At 39.1% G+C, this 22,441-nt stretch overlaps 3 protein-coding genes across 4 annotated transcripts; all 3 read left to right on the plus strand.

The window, feature by feature from the left end:
- The first annotated feature begins 760 nt into the window (after positions 1-760).
- On the plus strand, positions 761-2,667 carry LOC149932746 (uncharacterized). Its single transcript, XM_090156075.1, has 4 exons — positions 761-1,481; positions 1,559-2,151; positions 2,217-2,323; positions 2,395-2,667. Exons 1-4 carry the CDS (start codon positions 821-823, stop codon positions 2,627-2,629), a joined length of 1,596 nt encoding a protein of 531 aa, XP_090012201.1. The 5' UTR covers positions 761-820; the 3' UTR covers positions 2,630-2,667.
- A 6,786-nt stretch (positions 2,668-9,453) lies between these two features.
- Positions 9,454-10,749, plus strand: l(2)k10201 (zinc finger protein 511 lethal (2) k10201). The gene is made up of 6 exons (XM_090156394.1): positions 9,454-9,549; positions 9,608-9,797; positions 9,877-10,078; positions 10,143-10,276; positions 10,335-10,409; positions 10,471-10,749. Exons 2-6 carry the CDS (start codon positions 9,661-9,663, stop codon positions 10,607-10,609), a joined length of 687 nt encoding a protein of 228 aa, XP_090012520.1. The 5' UTR covers positions 9,454-9,549; positions 9,608-9,660; the 3' UTR covers positions 10,610-10,749.
- A 418-nt stretch (positions 10,750-11,167) lies between these two features.
- Gel (Gelsolin) lies at positions 11,168-21,926 on the plus strand. 2 transcript variants are annotated; one of them, XM_090155583.1, is made up of 18 exons: positions 11,168-11,434; positions 15,999-16,073; positions 16,154-16,222; positions 16,285-16,415; positions 16,487-16,767; positions 16,830-16,971; positions 17,034-17,112; positions 17,192-17,290; positions 17,373-17,529; positions 17,648-17,760; positions 17,838-17,975; positions 18,036-18,308; positions 18,374-18,457; positions 18,519-18,764; positions 18,835-18,945; positions 19,902-20,027; positions 20,891-20,949; positions 21,639-21,926. In XM_090155583.1, exons 1-17 carry the CDS (start codon positions 11,366-11,368, stop codon positions 20,900-20,902), a joined length of 2,205 nt encoding a protein of 734 aa, XP_090011709.1. In that variant the 5' UTR covers positions 11,168-11,365; the 3' UTR covers positions 20,903-20,949; positions 21,639-21,926. The 2 variants fall into 2 exon arrangements, with proteins under 2 accessions (XP_090011709.1, XP_090011708.1); XM_090155582.1 differs by lacking the exon at positions 20,891-20,949 and having other exon boundaries at positions 11,169-11,434.
- Positions 21,927-22,441: the final 515 nt, after the last annotated feature.

The following is a 22,441-nucleotide window of genomic DNA, read 5'->3' on the forward strand; positions in this document are numbered from 1 at the left end:
CGCGAGCGAGTGATTCCGCCAATGGAGGACGTAACTCGCCCTCGGAGCAGGGTTTTTCTACCCAATGGAAAACGAAAAAAAATTACGAGCAGTCCGTGATCGCTCGGACCAGGCCAATGGAAAACGCTATAAGCTCTTCCCAAACTCGGGGCCTTTCCCTCAAACTCTCCAAGCCCCTTTTTCGTACCACTCAGCGTCTAAATCATTTTTACTGTAGTGTGATTAATGATTGGAATTACCTTCCCCAAGAGATTGTTTCTATCCCCAATCGCCGCACGTTTCGCCGCCACATCTCTGCCTTTTAAAACTTAAAACTTGCATGACTGACAATATCCCCTCGAATTATTGACTATTAATGTTAACCGAATGGTCCCCGTTGGCTGTATGGCTTTTCGCCCTAGCCCTTCCCGAACTCTAGAGAAAAAAAATTTAAAGATTTCTCTCGCGTTACTTGATTTTTAACCTCTATTTCCAAATTTTCATCTCTCCCTTTATTTTTGTTTTGTTTTGCGTCTTTCTGTAGCGATGCTCAAACAAAAGCCCACCTGAGGCTGATTGAGCAATTATTTTGGTCATAAATAAATAAATAAATAAATAAATACCAAGGTCTTTTGGTATGAAAAATTACCTTGGCTTGCTAAAGGATTTTTCGCCAATGAAGTTACTGGTGAACCGTTGCTATACGCTTAGGCACGCGTTTCTTAGTCCGAAATCTCGTGAATTGACCTTGTCAAATTTTACGCGCTACGATCACGTTCATGATTAAATCTGCTGTTTTTAAAGTTAGCGAAATGGCTTAGCTAATATTTTTCCTAACGTAATGGAGGTTAAAATAGTCGATTGTATTTGTTTGGCGTTGTTGTCTTTTTCGGGTAGCACTTTCTGTCATGAAAACTCCAATTTGTCTCCTTCGCGTCCATTCCTTGTCGCTGGACAAACTGAAGGCGACATAGGACTCTCAAATTACTGGAACGGTGAAAATGACGATAAGGAATCGCGACCAAGACCCAAGTTTCCTAAAGTTTCTGTTGTCAAGAGAAGTGACGCACACGGTGGAACTCGTGATTATCCTGTCAATGCGTATGAATCTGACGATGAACGAGATAAGGAAGGCGATGAACTAGATATGGAAGACGATGACAGCTGGCGCCTGGAAGATGAATATAATGATCAGGATGATGACAACCAAGGAAAAGGTATAGATGGCGACGACGAAGACGATGGATCAAGTGGAGAAGGTGATTTCCAAGGAAAATTTGAGGCCAACGATGACGAAGAAGGAGAGGAATACAACGTGGAGGGGAAATCCGACGACGACGAGGACAAAGGTTCAAGTGGAGAGGGTGATTTCCAAGAAACATTCGAGGCCAACGATGACGAAAATGGAGAGGAATACAACGCGGAGGGGTTATTCGACGACGATGAAGTGAATAAACCGTATGAAGAACCCTATTACGATGATGACGAGAGGAATACGGCGAGTGAGTTGGATATTAGGTTTTGGTTTAACCGCACGGGACAGATTTTGCAGTTCCGAAACGTTTGTGTTTCTCTTTAGATTCTCTTGCTGGACCAGAACCTGCAGAACGTCATTCTAGTTTCCACCCACCAGAACCTACTACATATAAAACTCGTCCAATTTTCTATCCACCAAAAACTACTCCAGACAAATACCATCCAATTTTCAAACCACCAAAACCTACTACATATAAAACTCGTCCAATTTTCTATCCACCAAAAACTACTCCAGACAAATACCATCCAATTTTCAAACCACGAAAACCTACTCCAGACAAATCTCGCCCCATTTTCCATCCACCAAAATCTACACCAGACAAATATCATCCAATTTCCCATTCACCAAGACCAACTCCCGCCGATGGTCATCCTATTTTCCATCCAGCAGAACCTTCTCCTGACGAGGTTCAAAGAGTTTTCCATCCAATAGTACGACCCGCGAGTGGTACCCGACCCATGAACCTTACGCGTAGAAAGAAGAAACCTCCCAAGCAAGGCCGAGAGAGCTTTTATACCACCAGAAAACCTCGTCCTTCAAACGTGTGGACACCCACTCCAAGTAACACTTTAAAACCCGTTAGACACGCTACCTACAGGTGGTATTGGAACGAAATCAGAAGAGTCATTTCTGCTGTAAATTTAAATAATGTTTTTAGTGATTATAATGATTAGTTAAACTATAATCTCATTCAAATTAGCGAAAGTGCGACCAAAACCTAACAGTATCGATGATCAAAAGGTGTACTTGGGGACACGGAATCAAGTCCACGGATACACGCAAATACGATAAATATACGTTTTGCTGGTATGCTAACTTTGTGAAATACGCTCAATTAAAAATTGATCGTCTTTCATGGTTGTTTTTCTATTCCGAAGTGCAACCAAAGATTATTTGACATGCATACAGAAAACCCAGGGTGACAGCAATTGCGACATTGGAGAAGACGGAAAGATATTAATTGGAATTCTGACCAATGGTCTCAGTATGCTCAACTGCGAAAATTTCCAATCTTGTGAAACCGGAGACCCACCTAACAGTTCTCCAAAACTACCTCGACTTACCATTTTAGGTTTCTTAATTTTATGTGGGTTTCAAAAAAAATTTATGTAATAATAAATGGCCAATGCAAAATTTTTTTGACCTTAGAATATGACTACTTTACTATGACTCGTGACTCACTTTTCATTTTTTCAACCCTCCAAATGTAAATACATGATTTTCTTTAGAACACGTTCACCAGCGTTTTATGACGACACCTATCTCGGGGTCGTTATCGACCAAAAGCTCACTTGGAAGGCCCACATTTATTACCTCTAACTGACGTTAATGAAAAGACTAAATCTGCTTCGAGCTGTGTCCACAATGGTTTAGGGAGGGTCTAGGCGTGCGCTCAAGGTGTTGTAACTTGTACACACATTTTATCCGCTCAAGGTTGGACTACTCCAGCACTTTGTTTACCTTGGAATAATAAACTACTGAACCAGAATATAGATGGCGTGCTTGTTTTCTTAGAGCAGCTCCGCTTGTAGCGCCATTTTGTTCGATATTCGAAAGATTTACATTTCAAATATTAAGCACGCTCGAGGTAAGATGAATGGATGAGTGTGCTCGAGCACTCCTCCTACATGAATAATTACATTAAGTTGACACTAGTTGCTACGAATAGTGGCGGAGCCAGTAATATTTGGTCATGTAGGCCAAGTATAAGTTAGGGCCCCCTATATATTTTCGGACCGGTAAACGGATTTTGGGACACTTTTCTTTGTTCCTAAAGCTAGCAAACATATACTCAAAATTTTAATTTCTATGCTCACCGTACTAAATTTCAATATAATTTTAATGAATTTAGACCAAACCTTGCCCACCCCTGGCGCCGCCACTGGCTACAAAGGGCGAATGCAAACAACAATTGTCTAACGAGGTGATGTTTAAGGCTGAAAGGACCGAAAAGGTTCTTGATTTTGATATTCAATTAGAAGGCCATCTAACATGACAACTAACGAACTTTTATTCACAGTTAAAAGGACCAATTACTAAATTAAAAAATAATGTTTAAATAGGGGTCTAAACTGTTACTGAACTACGTGGTTTTTGCTATAAAGAGCGTTTTAAATTCGTTGATGAATTCTGGTGTAAAACCACTGTCTTTTAATACAAACATTCGCAAAGATATCATCCTTAATTTCAATATTTTTCAGAAAGGGGTCATTCCATAAGAAATCGACCAACGTTGTTGCTCGATTGTGGCGGATTTCTACCAAACTTTTTTTCGTGGTTTATCTACCTAAAATATAAAGATTACTGGAGTTTGGCGGCATAATTTCAAAAATTTGAAAAGTTACGAATTTTTGAAATTTACCGCTTTTAGGCTTAATTTTGCGGACTTATTTTAATTTTGTTTTAATATCGCAACCGGAAATAACTATTTACATATGAAAAATAGCAATCCTAGATAACAACGTCTGCTGGTTCCGAATTTGGTATATATTTTGCTGTATCTGCTCAAGTTTTCAATGTAGACGCTCGAAGGGGGGTTGCACTCAACGTTATATTTACCAGGAGGTCCACCTTGAAATTTAATGAAACTTAAAACTTAACATCTCCTTATAAATAGAACAATTTCCATTAAATTTGGTTTTGGAGAAACATTTATTTCTATCAAAACTATTTTTTTGAAATTTTCGATTTTTCAACATTTGCATTGAACTCCTTAGGGGGTAGACCTTATCGTTTTATTTATAAAAAGCGTAAACTCGAAATTTAGTCATATTTTAAGCTATGCATCGACTGAGAGATAGAAAAGCCTCCCTTAAATTTCATTTTAGAGAAATTATTATTTCTATCGTAACGGAATTTTTAAACTTTTCCGTTTTTTTCTCTTTTTTATAAGACTTAATATTAAGAGTTCATTATTAAAATGGAAATAAACATTTAATTTACAAAAAGGGTTGGTTACAAAATATTTTTGGTTTGAATTGTAAAAAATTTTGCAAAAAATAATATTAAAAACGTTAATGTATTTTATGTAATACGTTTAATCCTAATTTAGGAACAGTGCTTTGACTTTTTTTATACATTCGTCAGAAAAGTAATAATGCCTCCCCCTATGTGTTGTTGGACGTGTAACCTCGCAGAGTATTTCACTTTCCGGAATCCAATGTTCATCTTTTCTATTTGGCCAGTTATAAGAACTTGAAATTCCGTGGGGAGGAACGAAACTGATAAGCCATTCCCTACATTCTACAACTGATTCCACAATACCACCAAAATATAGTTCATTGTCCAAAGTGGCGGCGACATACTACCCAGGCGTAAAATTGTGCCAGTCTACAGAAAATTGTCGATAACCAGATTCTCACACCTTTGGATTTGTATAATTGGGCGTTAAAAATATAAATGGAATGACTTTTCATTATGCTAAAAAATCTGGCATCGATGTGTTTGGCGAAAAATTGCTAGTCGGCTCGAAAAGGCCAAAACTGTCCAGGGAACACTAAGTCATCACTCTATTATTCCAATTAGCAAAACCGAATTAAAAATATCTCGCCTGTCAAGTGACGAATCTTTTTTTTATAGTTAAGGTCTCTGATGATAACCTAGCATCGGGCATACAATTCAATTTTACGCCTGGGCAGTATGTCGCCGCCACTTTGGACAATAAACTATATTTTGGTGTTATTGTGGAATCAGATGAAGAATGTAGGGAATGGCTTATCAGTTTCTCTAAAATGAAATTTAAGGGAGGCTTTTCTATCTCTCAGTCGATGCATAGCTTAAAATATGATTAAATTTCGAGCTTACGCTTTTAATAAATAAAACGATAAGGTCTACCCCCTAAGGAGCTACTGTAAAAGAGTTCAATGCAAATGTTGAAAAATCGAAAATTTCAAAAAAATAGTTTTGATAGAAATATATGTTTCTCCAAAACCAAATTTAATGGAAATTGTTCTATCTATAAGGAGATGTTAAGTTTTAAGTTTCATTAAATTTCAAGGTGGACCTCCTGGTAAATGTAACGTTGAGTGCAACCCCCCCATCGAGCGTTTACATTGAAAACTTGAGCAGATACAGCAAAATATATACCAAATTCGGAACCAGCAGACGTTTTTAGCTAGGATTGCTATTTTTAATATGTAAATAGTTATTTCCGGTTGCGATATTAAACCAAAATTAAAATAAGTCCGCAAAATTAAGCCTGAAAGCGGTAAATTTCAAAAATTCGTAACTTTTCAAATTTTTTAAATTATGCCGCCAAACTCCAGTAATCTTTATATTTTAGGTAGATAAACCACGAAAAAAAGTTTGGTAGAAATCCGCCACAATCGAGCAACAACGTTGGTCGATTTCGTATGGAATGACCCAAAGACCAGAACGCTGTTCTGCCTGCAGAGCAATCGGGTTTTCGACGTGGGCGTCGAGCGACCGACAATGCGATCCGCCTTGCTATGGCAGCCCAAAGCGCTCTCGCTACGAACAATCACTGCCTTGCGGTCTTCTTAGATCTGAAAGACGCTTTTGGCAGTGTTCACCACCAGGCGCTGCTCTACAAACTCCAACACCGGGGCCTTACCGGCAATCTTCTTCGTTGGGTGGAAGACTTCCTCAAGGATAAGACCTATCAGGTCAGGGTCAATGGTACGCTCTCAGCCACTTACCTCGTCACGAGAGGCGTTCCTCAGGGCAGCTCGATCAGCCCCATCCTCTTCACTGTAATGTTGGACGGGATTCCCCAACTATGCCAGAGACATGTTTCCCAAAGGGAACACGCCGACGATATTGCGGCCTGGGTCTGTGGCCAAGCCCTTCGCTCCTTATACGGCTCCATGCAGCAATCGCTTGATCACATCGCGGAGTACGGTACACTCTGGGGGCTCAACTTTCAGCGACTCAAGTGCCAGTTTATGCTTTTCTCAAAGGAGACTACCATCCCAGGCGATCTCACTCTCAGTCTCGATGGCACTCCCTTAACCAAAGTCCACTCGTATAGGTACCTCGGTGGTATTTTCGATGACCGACTCACATGGAAGCCTCACGTCGAGGCTCTAGCCTCCTCTTCTCTCAAGCGCCTCAATCTTCTGCGTACTGTCTCAGTGACCGGTTGGGGTGCCAGTAGAGGCGTGCTAAGGCTTTTGTACACCCACCTAATTCGCTCCAGGCTGGATTATTCCAGCCCCCTCTATGCGTCCGCAGCCACTCCTCTGCTCGCCTCTTTGGACAAAGTCCAAAACGCTGCTCTACGGGTCATCCTTGGTGTGCCACGGTCTACACCCATTGTCCTAATGGAAGCTGAGGCCGCAATTCCACCGCTGAGTTTTCGTCGCACTCTTTTGGACCTACATACACTTGCTCCATGTGGCGCAGCGGATACCCCGACGTTTTATCCCGCTCTTCTTCGGGACAACCTGGCTCAACTGGAGGTCATTGAGCATCGCTTCTCCTCGGATCGGCTTCCTTTTCTGCTCCGGGCGTGGAACTTGGCTAGGGAACACAATCTCTCCTGGCTCTTTCATTCCTCCAGGGGTCATCTTCCTCCCACGTCCACTCCTCCCTGGGAACCTCCCAAGGTGACGGTCATCTCCCGTTAGCTAACTACTCGCAAAGGTGACCTCTGCTCGGACGCGCTACGACAGTTGTTCCTCGCGACGCTCGACATCTACGCCAAAGACGTGACGGTTATTTACACTGACGGGTCTCTCGCCCCGGACTCGGGAGTCGGGGGTGACGCCTTCGCCATTCCTTCTCTCGGGGTCGGTGCTCGGTCTCTGGTGGATCCCGGCCATCCCATAAACAGGATAGAGCTGTTGGCCATTCAATTGGCACTTTCATACGCTTCCGCTCATATTGAAAGTTCAATAGTCCTCTGCTCCGACTCCAAAAGCGCGCTTACGATGTTACATTCGCGTTCAAATGATCCGGTAATCACCGCTATTCATGACTTATGCGACGGGTACTCCTACTCAGTGACTCTTTTGTGGTGTCCGGCTCACGTCGGCGTAGTGGGAAATGAAACGGCGGACGGTCTCGCGGACGTCACCAGTCTTCCGCGTCCCTCCAAGGTGGACTTTTTCCTCCCGGCTACGCTCTCCGAATGGAAATCCGCGAGTAGTAAAGTGGTTACCAGTGCTTGGTGGGACTCCTGGCAGACCCGCGCCACCTCCTACGCGCTCAGGGAAGCGTAGCCTAATCCGGGCTCTCGCGAGATTATGCGGCGGCAGCTAAACAGGTGTGATAACACTCTTTTGGCGCGTCTCGGCTGCGGACGCCTTCCCACGAAAGCAACTCTCTTCCGCTTTAATTTGAGTAGCTCGGATTCTTGCTCGAAGTGCTGGGCGGTAGATACCGCGGAGCACATTCTCTTCGCCTGTCCATCCCAAGTTGCAGCACGGCGAGGTCTCCTTAGTAGTCTCCATAAGAGGGCTCTTCCCGTCTCTCTGACGGGTGTGTTGAAAGCGGTCCACGCCGGATTTTCAGACGTTATTTCCGCCACTTGCGCTATACTTCGCAACGCTGTTCGGACTTGATAACTTTCTGCGGACTATTATTATCTCGTTTCTTTTTTTTGTGGGTTTTGTTATACGATTTGTCGCGTATTTTAATTTTTTTGTTTTGTGTGTTCATTTTATTGCATTGTTCGCTTTTAGTGTTTGTTAATTTTTCCATTTGTTTCATTTTGAATCTGGTGCGCTTGGTGTGAAGGCTCATTGCTATATACACCAATATTCATTCTCGTTATTTTGCCCCCCGACCCAAAGACCAATAGGTTGCGTGTTTTTTGTTCTCAGATGACAACTTTATCTCGTTTTTTTCTTAAATATTATTCCAGTGATCCTTCCGATAATAGACACAATTTCATCATATTGAAACTCATAAATATTTCAAAATTAATTTATTAAATATTTTGAGTCTTATATTTCTTTTTCATTAGACCAATTTCACAAAACATTATTTTCAAAGTTACGATATTTTTATTCCAAGGTGTAAAATACGGTTCCAGAGACGCTTCTGCCATCTACTTTAAAGGGTGTGAACCAATGAGCTAGAATAAATCGTAAATAGAGATCCAAATTCTCCAAGTCTCATGATGACGTCAATCGAACAGCCAATGAACGCGCTCAAAACTGCCCATAGGAAATGCTGCCAAACCAGCCAACCTATATTAGCGTAAATTAATTTCTAGAAACCTTGATCTAAATCGGCCTTCCAGGACCATTGAGTTGGGAATAAATAGAGATACAACTAAATCTCGCTGGCGCGGGACCAATTTCGTTCAATTAGGAGACTTTCTCAACTATATCGTTCTACCGTGGCGGCATCTGTCTCTAGTGGTGGAAACTATATTGCAATTGAATTTTTTCGCGAATCTGATGCGAAATTGAAATGTATGATTACTCGTAACAAACAAACCTTTGAAGTTGTTTAAAAATAATTTTATTCTGTCAACACGATCCTTTTTAACTCAAGTTACGGTGAGTTAGCTAATAATTATTTATTTTTAGCCATATAACTTTACAAAATATAGATGGCGCTACCGCCTAATTATAAAGATGAATTTCGTACAGTCTTATCAGAACAGGTCCCGCGTAACCATGGCAACCGAAATCGTGATTGTAATTCTAGCAGTATTATTCCCAATTCAATGTCCAGGACCTACCGTTTCCTATCCTTGGTATTGTTGAGTCATGGACAGTAAAATCCACTGTCCATGGTTGAGTTGGAGAGATACAAGGTTGGTAAAATGGGAGAGATAGGCCTAGCAAATAAACTCAATCAAATCGTGTTGCCGCCATCTATCGTGTTATTGGAATACTAAACCTTAATAAATTTTGTAAAAGTGTCTGCTTATAGAAACAGATGGCGCCAACACGATTGGATAAAGTTGAAAATTAAGCCTAATTCTCCTACTCAAAGAGAACGTATCCCGCGAATTCCAGATTTGTTTGGATCTCTAATTATTCTACTTCTTTGGTGTGAACTTACCTTTCAAACCGGAATAACGCATTGGTCAATCGTAACTGTGGCTCGCTGATAAGGTTCCAGCAATAATTTGACTAATTTAATATATAATAATCTTTAATTTTAACTTTTCAGGAGGTAATTTAAATAAAAAAACTTGCAACTAGTTCCATGTGATTTTAAAAGTTATGGAAAGTTACGCGTCAAGGAAGAGATGTTTCAAACCAACTGATCCTTTTTTTGAGGAAGGAGACGAAATAACATGGTCACATTTAAATAAACAACTTACTTTGGAAGAAGACTGCGAAGATTTCTTACACAGAGAGTAATATATTAAACAATCACTGCTATTCCATGTCTGTCATGACCAAAGCTATCAATAATTTAACATTGAAATTATCTAGTTTCAAAGAGTTTGCCTGTTCAGAGCATGGTTGTTCGGAGATGTTTCATTCTTTACATTCTTACGAATCTCATTACAATGCAAATCACAGATTTGTTTGTATTGTATGTCACAAAAATTTTCCATCAAATTATTTACTAAGTCTGCATTTACAAGAGTTGCACGATTCATTTTTCAAAGCCCGTTTGGAAAAAGACCCAACAGTAATAAAATAAATTATTAAAATTCTATACCAAGCGCTAAAGTTACCATGATTACGCATTTTAGAACCTATTTCAATGCCTAGTTGAAGAGTGTACTGTATTATTCTCTGACTACCAAACAAGACAAGACCATGTCGTTAAGTATCACAAATATCCCGCAAACTTTAGGTTTGGCCTTTTCGTAACTGGACCTCTAAAGTAAACGTCTTTCGCAATGAAAATATGAAAAAACTTAAGTAAATTGTATTTTTTGTAGGAAAGATCGTAGTAAAAAAGGTGATGGTATGGAGGTAGATGTGCAAAGTGTGCCTAAGCAAAGGGAAAAACAAAAGTAAGCTAGCTTGGATTTTTTCTACAATAATGACACATTCTAAACATCCTTTTTTTGGTAGAATTCCAAAGAAAATATGTTTTGGGTATGGTACAGTAAAAGCTTTCCAATGGAATCAAAAAAAGTCCAGGACAGCGAAACGTGAAAAACCAAGTGATATTGATATGGGAGATATAGAAAAGGCTTTAGATAACTTATAAATAAATGCATTTAATAACTTGTAAATACGAGATGCTTGGACATCCTGGAAAAGCATCGCATAAGCCTATATGGTGCCAAACTAGAAAGAAACTAAATAACATTTCTAGAAATATTTCTAGAAGTGTTAAAATATTTCTAGAAGTGTTAAAATATTTCTAGAAGTGTTAAAATATTTCTAGAAGTGTTAAAATATTTCTAGAAGTGTTAAAATATTTCTAGAAATGTTTAGTTTTTTCTGGTTTGGCGTCCCATATAATCCCGTCCTTTTTTATCGATTCATTTTTTAAACGTTAATAGAGATTGTAGCGCCATCTATGATCTGAGATGTACCTCTAAAAATACAGGTTGTTGTTAATATTAATCTTAACATTGTATTAACTTAAAATAAAGATTTATTTAATTTCCTTTATTACGTTTTTAAATGAATAAAGTTAATTCGATTTATTTCATCCCCCTGGCGGCGATTCGGGGTAGCGTTTCCAAGGAGCAAACATAAAAAGCCCTTGAAAAAACCTCGTCATGCTGGTTTCCTAAGCGTGACGTAATTTTCTCATCAATAGAAATCTACGCCAAGAGGAGGTGCTTTCCTTGAAAAGTAGGGGCGCGTGAGGAAGCCGGTACATTCGCAGCATTGAAACGCGGACGCAAAAATCTGATAATTTCTAGCGAGGAAAGCGACAGATTGACAAGTGAAAAATCGAACACCTCATTTTCGAAAGCCTAGTTTACGAGCCGTACATTTCCTGACCATCAACATGACTGTTATGGATCCCGCATTCGAGGGCGCTGGTCAAGAACCGGGCCTGCAGATATGGAGGATCGAAGTAAGAAATTAAACATTTCTTTGTGTACAAATTGCAAATATTCTTTGTGCTAACCCTTTTTAGAAGGTACGCCTGGCGAGTGCTGGTAGTTTTATAACTTAACGGTATATAGATCTTAAAAGAAATTGATTTGAAAAAATTCAACGGTTATATTGTGTAAATTGGCGCGTGCTTGCTCGGAAGGGATAATCTTATTGGCTAAGACAAATGCGGATAAATATTGCTAAGCCCACGTGATTCTATTTTATTATCAGAATAAATAATTACACGTGCGACGAAAAAATGGGCGATATCATCGAGATTCACGCGTTTTTAATTTAAAAACCCTTCCTTTTGACGGTTTTTATTTTGGAGCGAATAATATCTTTTAGCGTCTATTGGCTGTAGATTTCACGGTACAATTGCGCCAAACTATATATGTGGCAACAGGTTAACTAACTATCTTTACTATATTAACTAGTAAACTAATGACAAAGGTATAATTGTCATTTTTCGATTCGTTAATTGTATTTAACGTATGATACACAGCCTATGTTCGTTTATTTTATCTTCAGGGAATTGTTAAAAAATACGAGATTATTTTATAAAAAGTTATTTAAAAAGAAAATAAAAATTATAATAACGAATTTCGTGTAGGCCAAACCCAAAAAAATAATATTAATGGGGAAAAAAAAGCGAATATTTATCCTTTTCACAGCAGCAATTATACCCTCCCCGGCGCATATTTCGTGCTGGTTATTTTCGTTTGTGAAAGTAGATTTCCATTTTCTTTTTGGCAATTAGGCCTTTTTCGAAGGATGCGCGTGACGTCATGTTTTTCGTGGGAAAAGTATCATCGTGTAACATATGACTTTGCACACCCCCTCGAAACTCGCCCTAAAATCACTTTCGTGCTCCACAAGGGGCATATTTACATCCCACCTTCTCCATTTTACAAATATTTCGAACAATTTGTGTAAACTACTTAACCCTAATATAGGATATGGAGCTTAAAACCCGCATTCCAACCGCAATTCGTAACCAATTACGCACCGAGCACCATTTATTAAGTTACTAGTCGTGTAATTATACCGGTAAGACTAGGAATGTTCCGAACAATTTATTATTTAGAACCCCCTGTATATTTTATTTAATTACCGTTATAGCATCGATTTCGAAACGTATAACAGGTGAAATTACACCTGTAACGTTTACTTAAATAAACTGCAAATATCACGACGTCGTGTAACTCACAAAGAGGGGAAAGAAGAAGTGAATTTTGTGTCATTCATTTTGTATTCGAAACGAATTAGCGGAACGTACCTGTGCACGGGTAATAAGTCGTGTTCGGATAAGGGCTGGTTTTCAATATTGCAAAAACCAGACGGCGTCGACGCTAAAAATCTCCTTTAGGCCTAATACAATATTTTTGCGTTGACGCAAAAAAATCTCGTTTTGCGTCGATCGTTTTTGCCATAGTGAAAACGAGCCTTAAGCCTTTTTTTTTTTTTTACTTTTCGAAACAATTTTAAGCAATTGATGCACGTTTTAGAGTTGAAAATGTAAATATAAGATAAACGGGAAACTTTAAACGTCTGGTATTGCACCCTTCTCCGTCCATAGAATTTGGGGGTGAATTTTTAAAAATAGCCATTTTACGCGAACAGCGCCAACTTGTCACCGTCTTAATGCCCGCTTAACATAAAAAAAAAAGATGGACATGGTCGGCTAACTTGTTTGATGGTAATGGATTCTCAGCATCCAATTCGGAGAAAACTAAACAGTACTCTGTTACTTTCCGTCTTAAAGGTCGCCTGAGATTTAAAAATTGAAATAGTTTAAATTCGTTGGTGTAGAACGTTGCATCCTGTCAGTGAGATTCCGTTAATCTCGAGTCTGTCTGTTGGGAATTTAGATGCAATTTTTGTTTTTCCGGTTTGAGCCGGCAAAACAAAGGAAGCTCATTAAACGCGAGTTTCCACGACTGCCGAATAGAAATTGCGTTTGGTACGAGACAATTAACAACGGTGATACCATTTACGAGATAACGCGAACGGAGTAGCTTACGTTGTTTTGCCAATGGGATGCTTTGCCAACACCCGATGAAGTCATATTTACTTAGCAAATGGATCAGTCACCCGTTTCGCCGATACTATCGTCATTATGAAGTCACGAACATTTTAAGCGGTGAAGTCCCCAGTCGGGATCGAGGTCGCGACAGAAAAAATAACATTACGGTGACATTATGATAATTGAATTCGAGACGTACAAGGCTACGTTAATAATATAACATTTTGTTTTTGTAGATTTTTGTTTTCGACTTTAAAGTAAATGAATGCGTATTTAAAATTGAAGCATAAATGCCCACACTATTCTTACCAGACGCGCATCCTTATAGTGGGCGTTGCCCTTGAAGACTTCTACGCGAAATATATTGTTAAAAATAACCTTTCGAATAAGACATTCCGTAATACGATCAGAAGTGTATGATATATTTTACGACGGAAGTATGTATTTAGATGTTAAAGGTTAAATATGTACTTTCCCGCCAAACCACTAATGTACACACCGCATCACGGCTGAAAATTGATCGCTTGTATTAGTCCGCCTAACGGTGAAAAATATAAAAATTACACTCAAATAATATTTAATTATTTTTAAATTAAATTTTATTTGTAAATGTATTTCGAAAAACTAGAACAATCACCTAGCTATTATTCTAGTGTGAATTCTGAAAATTGTCAGAATATATATATATATATATTTAAAGCGAAAATAACATTGAAAGTATAGATATTAGGATACTTATATCGTAAGAGGTATATTATAGACTTTTGATAGTAGGCACTCATTATCCTTTGGAGGCATCTGTGGTTTGGATTGTTCCAAGGGCTTAGTGAAATATTTGAATAGGTATTTACATTGTTATGGCATGGCGACGACAATTCAGAACGCGGAAGAAAAGGATTTGTTAATTAGTTCTCCCTACATATTCGCCGACTTCTTAAGCGTTTATTCGCAATAGTCCTGGCAAGAAGCCCATCGGAAGCCGGGTTTAACGGCGCGTTTGGAAGTCAGATAAATAACACGCGTTCTCCAAAGAGCAAATCTTTACGATCCCGAAAGACTTAATGGGGGAGAGTTGCAAAAATACCAAAGTACTGATTTATACGCTTTCTCTCTTCAAAACATCAGGTGATTCGCTGTGGTTTCGCTTTTAAGAGTTCTATAAAAATGTGGAGATTGAAGCCGCTGCTTTGTATAAACAAATCAGTTCTACTTCATTGAAGAAATACGCCTTAGTTTGCTGACTCGCGATTTTAAATAAACGAAATTTTGCTCTGAACCCGAGAGAAATGAAGCGAGAACTTAAACGATTTAGTCGCTGTGCAATGTTTGAAATTTGCGTATCTGAATAAAATAGTCGCTGTGATTTGTAGTTTGATGAAATATCAAAACGTACAAACTAGAACTGTAGGCCTATTAACAATAATTAATCAGTCAAACCTTTAGTAAAAACGCGTTATCGTCACTTATCTATGCAATACCGTCGGATATTCTACAATCTTCTTCCAAATTGCTTTGCGAAAGGCCATCACAATGTGGCTCTCCAACCCGGATTCGTATATTATTTCCGAAAGCGTACACCCCCAATTAATTCTCAAAATTCTTAGTTTATTGTTATTATTATTCATATTCAATTTTTCAGTGTATATTCACTTTTATCTATCTTTTATAAAATTGTAACTAACCATTTTCGTTCCGCACGTAAGCCTACTGTGGCTTCGTGGTCTTTACTGATATCATAAATAAATAACGGAAAAAATTTGTTTTTTTCTTTTTTTTAAACCCTTGCATGATAAGAAATTGAATGGCGCAAATTTTTTTGGTGGAAATATGTATTTACGGAGATATTTAACATTTAAAATCAACATAAAGCAAGGGTATTTTACTATAAATCCGAAATATTCAAGTTGTTTTGAGTGCAGTAGAACTAATGAAGGAACGTATTAATATGAAAAATAAATCGTCATACGTCATATAAAGCGTTCCCCTTATTGACGCCTCACGGCGCCGCGCACTCACTTCGCTCGAGCGCTGGGGCCACGCGGCGCCACCCCAGCCCCATTCTTGCTAATCAAGCTGGGCCTTCTAAAACGCGACCTAGAGGGCAGTACCTAGCCAAACGCACCTAGTATCGTCCAACCGTAAAATGAGCGGTGAAAACTGTGAAATCGTACCAAGTGAAAGTGCAACGTTGTGGAATTGTAAGCTCTTAAAATCGTAACTGGACGAAATAGGTTAGATTAGTTTGTGCGTGGAATTCAGTCGTCGGGTGTTCTACGTTATCTAAAAATTCTAAATCAGGAATTTTTAGTAAAAATCCATGGAAAAATCTAATTTTTAAAGTTACATATCTCCCCGAATATAAATATGCGCCGCATAATTCTTGCACCAAAATATTCCTCATCGCCCAAGGTATCAAATAAATATAACTCTTGGTCGAAAATCTCGTGTGTCTGTGTACCTTACTTCACCCTAAATAACTAAAGCTAAAGAATGAACTATATGTAAAAAATTGCAGAGTATGGAAGTGAAGCCGCTTGATCCTAAAAGCTATGGAACGTTTTACTCCGGAGATTCTTACATTCTTCTTCATGTTAGTCTATTTTATAATTTTTCGATATTGAAGGTAAAGTTTAATTGATTTTTAAATATGTATACGGTTAATCTGATTAGACCAAGAAGACTAGGGGTGGAGCGTACGAGTGGAACATTCACTTTTGGCTCGGGAAAGATACGTCCCAGGTAAGTTAAGGGAGTCGCGTTGAGAATTTCTTAAATTGATTCTGTTATTGATACGCGCGAAGGATGAAGCTGGTGTCGCCGCTATCAAAAGTGTCGAGTTGGATGACGTTTTGGGCGGAAGTCCAGTCCAGCATCGTGAGGTTGAAGGTCACGAAACTGAGATGTTTCTGTCCTATTTCAAGAAAGGCGTCAGGTAAAAATTCTCGTTCGCGAATATCCTCGAAACGGAAAGACGGGTTCTAATTTCTTACTCGGGGTTATCAGGTACTTGGACGGTGGCGTCGCTTCCGGTTTTCATCACGTTGAAAACGTTGTTGTCAAACGCCTACTCCAAGTCAAGGGAAAGAGAAACGTCCGAGTGTTCCAAGTCCCCTTATCGGTTGATTCGATGAACAAAGGAGATTGTTTCATTCTGGATTGCGGTCCCGAAATATATCTCTACATTGGCGAAAACAGCGGCAGAATCGAACGTTTGAAAGCCATCCAAGCCGCCAACGGAATTAGAGACGACATACACGGCGGGCGAAGTTCGATTACTATCCTTGGTACTTATCATAAAACATCGAGTATCGTCCATTTTCCGTGTCTTAATTATTATTTCGTGTAGACGATAGTTGCAGTGGAAGTGAGAAAGCAAAGTATTTCGAAGAACTCGGATCCGGCTCCGACAACGACGTGAAAGACGCGACCGAAGGAGGCGACGATTTGAAGTACGAACGATCCGTTGAAGCCGAAATTTCTTTGCACAGGTAGAACTCGAAAAAAACTTTAAGATTGAAACGTTAGAGTACAGTTGACATTTCCTTTGTAGAATATCCGACGATGGTGGTTCGCTCAATGTCGAGCAAGTGGGATCGAAACCTCTGAAACAAGAATTGCTAGAAACGGACGTGAGTTGATTTTTTTTGGGAAACCTTGAACTTGTAAGAAAGAGGGATAGATAAATGTGGGTCTTTTACATTTGATCAGAATTGCTTTTTGTTGGATGGGGGTGCCGGCACTCTGTACGTGTGGGTTGGTAAAAAGGCCAGTCAGGGCGAGAGAGTGGAATCGATGAAAATGGCGGAAGTAAGAACCTTCGTTAAAACGTCCCTTTTTGGCGGACCTCGGGGTGGTCGTTCCGTCTCTTTAACGCTTCGGACTTCCGCAGAAATACATTGAATTGAAAAGCTACCCCAAGTCGACTCGCGTGACCAGGGTGATCGAATGCGGGGAACCCCCGCTCTTCAAACAGTACTTTGCTCTCTGGAAGGAACCGGAAGACCAAGTCGGACTAGGAAGAATCTATACCCAAGAACAAATTGCCGGTCAGTATACGAGTATTCTACGATAGCCCAAACTATTTATAGAACGCTGACCCCTAGTCAATGACAAGTTTCCTTTGTACGACTTTTGGAGAATAATGGTGGCTAATTGTACGTGTAGAAACTCCCGAATTCGACGTCCGTAACTTACACCAAGAGAAGCGCAGGCTTATGGCTAGAAGTTTGGGCAAAGCGGCGGGCTTTATGCCTGACGATGGATCCGGAACTGTCGAGGTAAATGCGATACGGATGTTGTATTAGCGTAAAGGCTGTCATTAACCAGAACACTTTTCCGATTGTCCGACGCGTAGATATGGAGGATAGAAAACTTTGAACTGGCACCTGTTGAGCCTTCAACTTACGGAATGTTTTTCGGCGGTGATAGCTACGTGCTTAAGTACACGTACGAGAAGGACAACATAACCAGATATATCGTCTACTTCTGGCAGGTTAGCGTCTTCGGGGCTTACGAGAAAATGAGCACGGAAATAAATCGTTGATTATCGTAGGGTCTGCAAAGCTCCCAGGATGAAAGAGCCGCATCCGCTATTTTGGCGGTCAAATTGGACAACGAATTGTGCGGAAAAGCCATCCAGGTACGAGTCGTCCAAGGGCAGGAACCGGAACATTTCCTACGCATCTTCAAGGGCAAGATGGTAGTTTTCATTGGTGGACACGCCAGCGGATTCCGTAACATCCACGACCACGACACGTACGACGAGGATGGAACCCGTATGTTCCACATTCGGGGAACCAACGAAGTCAATACTCGAGCTATTCAAGTAAATTACCCAAAATGGTGTCCCATGCAATTTTGAACTAAGTAAAAAAATTAATTTCGCATTAGGTTCCTGAAGCCGCCATTTCTTTATGTTCCGACGACGTCTTCGTTTTGGAGACTCCGTCAACCACTTATATCTGGATTGGAAGGGTAAGCCAGCCACCTTTGCGCGCGAGTAGTTGACCTTGAATAACCCGTTTCGTCATTCCAGAACTCGAACGAAGAAGAACAGCAGTACGCGCAGACAATGGCCACCATCCTATCGCCCAATCGCGACGCCACGGTGTTGAAGGAGCATTCGGAGACGGATGACTTCTGGAACAGCGTCGGCGGCGAAGGGCAATACCAGCAGACCAAGGGTCTCACCGACAAGCCGCTTCTGTCACCTCGTCTCTTTAAGTGTTCCGAAAACACCGGCAGATTCAGAGTAGAAGAGATTTGCAACTTCGAGCAAGATGTAAGACGCGTTATACCAACGTTTTATCGACAAATTTTGTAACATTTTTCAATATTAACCATTCGAACAGGATTTATCCGAAGATGACGTGATGATTTTGGACACGGGTGACGAGGTCTTCATTTGGATCGGGAATGGGGCCAGCGAAGATGAGAAGGCGCAGTCGTTGAAACTAGCCGGGGTATGCCAAGACACTTAATAACAGGGTTGGCAAGGTGGTAACCAGTCCGGTTTTAACTAACTGGATTAATCCACGTTGAAAAAACCCCAAAAAATCCGGATTTTATGAGCAAAATATAACCTTGTAATCGTTAGACATTTAAGTTCAGAGGTTTAACTTCATTTTATTGATGATTCTAATCATTAAAATATCTTTAATCTATTTAAGTTGATAGGCTCTTCTAAATTATTCAACTTCTTCTTAGTATTTTTATTCATTAAGATACCTATTTATCTTAACTAGTATAAGCTTTTTCGTAACAAAAACGGTTTCTAGGGTTAGTCCAAATGAGTCCATAAGTATAAAACAGTCAACAAACTATTAAGCGGTGGTCACTGGGTCAAAGATCAGTTTATTAATTGCTGGGACCAGTTTTTTTATTCAAAAGCTAGGGGCTCACTGGTCCAGTGTCCATTTTATTAATTCAAAATTATCTACGGTATTATTAACCAACTGGTCTATGTGACCACTTAAATAATTAAAGAGTTAGGAGTCACTGGCCAAATAGATCAGTTTAGAAATAAACCTTATTTCCAAGCCTGCTTCCATCCTTACTGAATCAAAATGATGCTCACACTCTTTAGGTATCTTAATCTTGAGAGGTTAAGGTAAGACTAAGACGAAAAAAAAAGTCTGGGAGTGGTAACTGAAGCTTTAAACATAGTCAATAACATAGTAGCAGACGCTACAGACGACGACTTACGCGCTTAAAGGGCTAGAAAAGGGCAGTAATGTAGGGCAAAAATAAATATTTTAAAAAATCTGGTTAATGTAATTTAAATCCAGGTTTAACCGTCAAAAAACCGGACCAGTAGTTTTTACTAGAAAAAAAGTGTTTTTGCCAACCGTGCTTAATAAGCAATTAATTAAATAATTTAAAACGCGTCATTGACCGTTGGTTATTTTTTTACGCGCAGGACTACATCAGAACCGATCCCACCCAAAGAAACATGGAGAACACCGTGGTAATCACCGTGAAACAGGCGGAAGAACCGTTCAGTTTCAAATCGTTGTTTGACAGCTGGAACCTTAATCTTTGGAGCGTAAGTACTTGATTTTATAAGCTTTTACCATCAGATGATCAGACAGACGTAGTTCGTCATAAAATAAGCAATAAGGTGTGGCAACAAGATAGCGTTGTTCGATAATTTTTATCTTTAAACGCGCGGTGTTTAAGTGTCTGACGAAAATATCTAAATCTTTATATGATTTTCTAGTATTATCATAAGTTCATAATAAACTAGCTCACTATAAGTTAGAATCGTACATAGGCTGTGCGTTAACAGCGATTTCTCCCAAGACGTCGAAGTCGCCATCTAATGGCGAAAAATCGAAATATGAGCTTGCCTGTGAAATCCGGTTTCGTTGCAACGACGGGATCGAAGCTAGTTAAGCCTAACGCGAGTTTTCGCGAAGAGATAAGCTTTATACTACGAATATTTTACGACAATAGAGACTTGGCACTCCGTGGCCGCCATTGTGGTCATATTTTTCTCCCCACGATAAAAACTATTGAAAAAAAAACTGTGGCGTAGCACTGCCAAGTCCCTATACCTGTTCATATTGAAATTAATACCATATTCTTCCAAAATGTTGACACATAAGTTGTTTCGTTTCACACGTAGCCTTTGACAGCGCCTCGCTACAATTAGATTTTCTTCTTGTGATGACGTCACTCCGTTACTAGCTATCAGTAAAATATTTCCCAAAGTGACAAACTTATAAAATAATATTATAGACTTATGGTGAAACTAATACATACAAATTCTTCATATGATTTGTTATCGGAGAAATCGCTGTTAAAGTTATAGCTATGGCGGATTCTAACTTATAGGGAGCTAGTATATTATAAACTTATGAAATTAAATATTTCTTATCTTTTTGTTGAAAGATAATCTTTTTTTAGACAATGTCATAATAAGTTTTGACTGAAACACGATTGTTTCTGCCGTTAACGTATCAAAGGTACAGTATCTTTTGCTTTTGCATGGCGCCGCCTTAGCGCAAAATTATCGTATCTCGAACCGAATTTCGGATAAAGATACCATGTTTTAACTCTAAGGTAGCGAATTGATTTTGCACGAAGCTTTTAATATCTTATTTGCTATTGATTAGTCAGTCGCCTAGATTTAGCTTTTAATTAAGCATTGTTTAAATTTAAATTATATAGTTTGTTTAGTTGTCGCGTTGTTTAAATGACTAGCGTATTTAATGAAATTGCTTGGAAATTGGGCTCATAGGTGGCGGTGTAAACCTTTTTGTTCTGGAAATAAAAATCGATATTCGAGGCTGCGCTGCAAACTGCATTTGTAGGAAGCGCCTAGCCAACTCTTAATAATCAATTCGCAGTCGGAGCTTCTGACTTGTTCGAGGTTGATTACATAACGCGCACGTAATTGCAATTAGGCTAATTAATTAAGTGCAGTTAATTACTAATTTTCAACTCGGCAAACATCTAACACCTTGCGCGAACGTACAGCTAAATATTCAGTAGCGTCAGCGCTACAGAGTACAGTGGTAATTAGTGGGACTATAACGAATCGAACGTCGACGTATCGTTGGAAACTATAAACCCCGCCCTTTCTGTGTGGCTTGGAAAATAGCCCTTTAAATTAAATATCTAACTTGGACATCTCGATTCTTGCAATTTTTAGGAGATGAAGTCTTACGACGAACTAAAAGCGGAAATTCAAGAAATCAACTCGACATTGTGAAACCCAAAATTTGCTTATCCTAACACGATTTTTTAAATTAAAACTTTTTAAGAGTTTAAAAAATATTTTATCAGTATTTTGTAAGATTTAATTAGCGAGTAAAAAAATATAATTGTAACGCTTCCTAGTTTTAGCTTTATAATTGAACGACGATGGAACAAATTATATTTTTAAACAAACGGTGCTATTTGTAACGCGTTTAAAAATAAAGTCTCTCTAATTATTAAATTATCAGTATTTTATTTCTACACATACCATAAGTTATATTATTAAGTAGGACCTTTCCTATTTTCTCCAATGTAAATTTCTAAATGATAGTATATTTCACGTATGACCTTACGAATCATTGCGTGGATAATGACTGACGACTCCATGAGCTGTTAGTAGTCTCTGGAACTGCTAGAGATCCTAAAAAATGCTACATTTTCAAAAATGTCCCGTAACATTCTATATTTTTATCAAACTCCAAAATTCCTATAAAAAACTATAATTTCGATATTTGGCCCATTTCAAATCGCGCCACTCACCGATTTTGTTTAAATTCAGGGATTAAGTAGACCTTCAAATAACTTAAAATACCCCAAAGGGAAAAAATGCGACGGGCTTTAGTTTTACCATGGCAACCGAAAATATTTTTGACAACTAAATTATTATATTTCTCTATGTAAATTAACGTGGCAAAATCGAAGAAATATGAAATTATTCAAATTTTATTTAAACAAAGGTGGTTAATTTTGGGTAAA

The sequence above is a fragment of the Leiobunum rupestre genome, chromosome 8 (assembly GCF_980474605.1).
Source record: "Leiobunum rupestre chromosome 8, qqLeiRupe1.1.hap1, whole genome shotgun sequence".
Classification (NCBI taxonomy): domain Eukaryota; kingdom Metazoa; phylum Arthropoda; class Arachnida; order Opiliones; family Sclerosomatidae; genus Leiobunum; species Leiobunum rupestre.

Bases quoted from the DNA above. Each gene is read 5' to 3' on its own strand.
- LOC149932746 (XM_090156075.1), top strand. From the start codon at position 821: ATGGAGGTTAAAATAGTCGATTGTATTTGTTTGGCGTTGTTGTCTTTT. The intron at 1,482-1,558 runs GTGAGTTGGATA...GTTTCTCTTTAG, and splicing joins TGACGAGAGGAATACGGCGA to ATTCTCTTGCTGGACCAGAA. The intron at 2,152-2,216 runs GTAAATTTAAAT...CATTCAAATTAG, and splicing joins TCAGAAGAGTCATTTCTGCT to CGAAAGTGCGACCAAAACCT.
- Gel (XM_090155582.1), top strand. From the start codon at position 11,366: ATGACTGTTATGGATCCCGCATTCGAGGGCGCTGGTCAAGAACCGGGC. The intron at 16,223-16,284 runs GTAAGTTAAGGG...ATACGCGCGAAG, and splicing joins TCGGGAAAGATACGTCCCAG to GATGAAGCTGGTGTCGCCGC. The intron at 17,291-17,372 runs GTAAGAACCTTC...GGACTTCCGCAG, and splicing joins AATCGATGAAAATGGCGGAA to AAATACATTGAATTGAAAAG.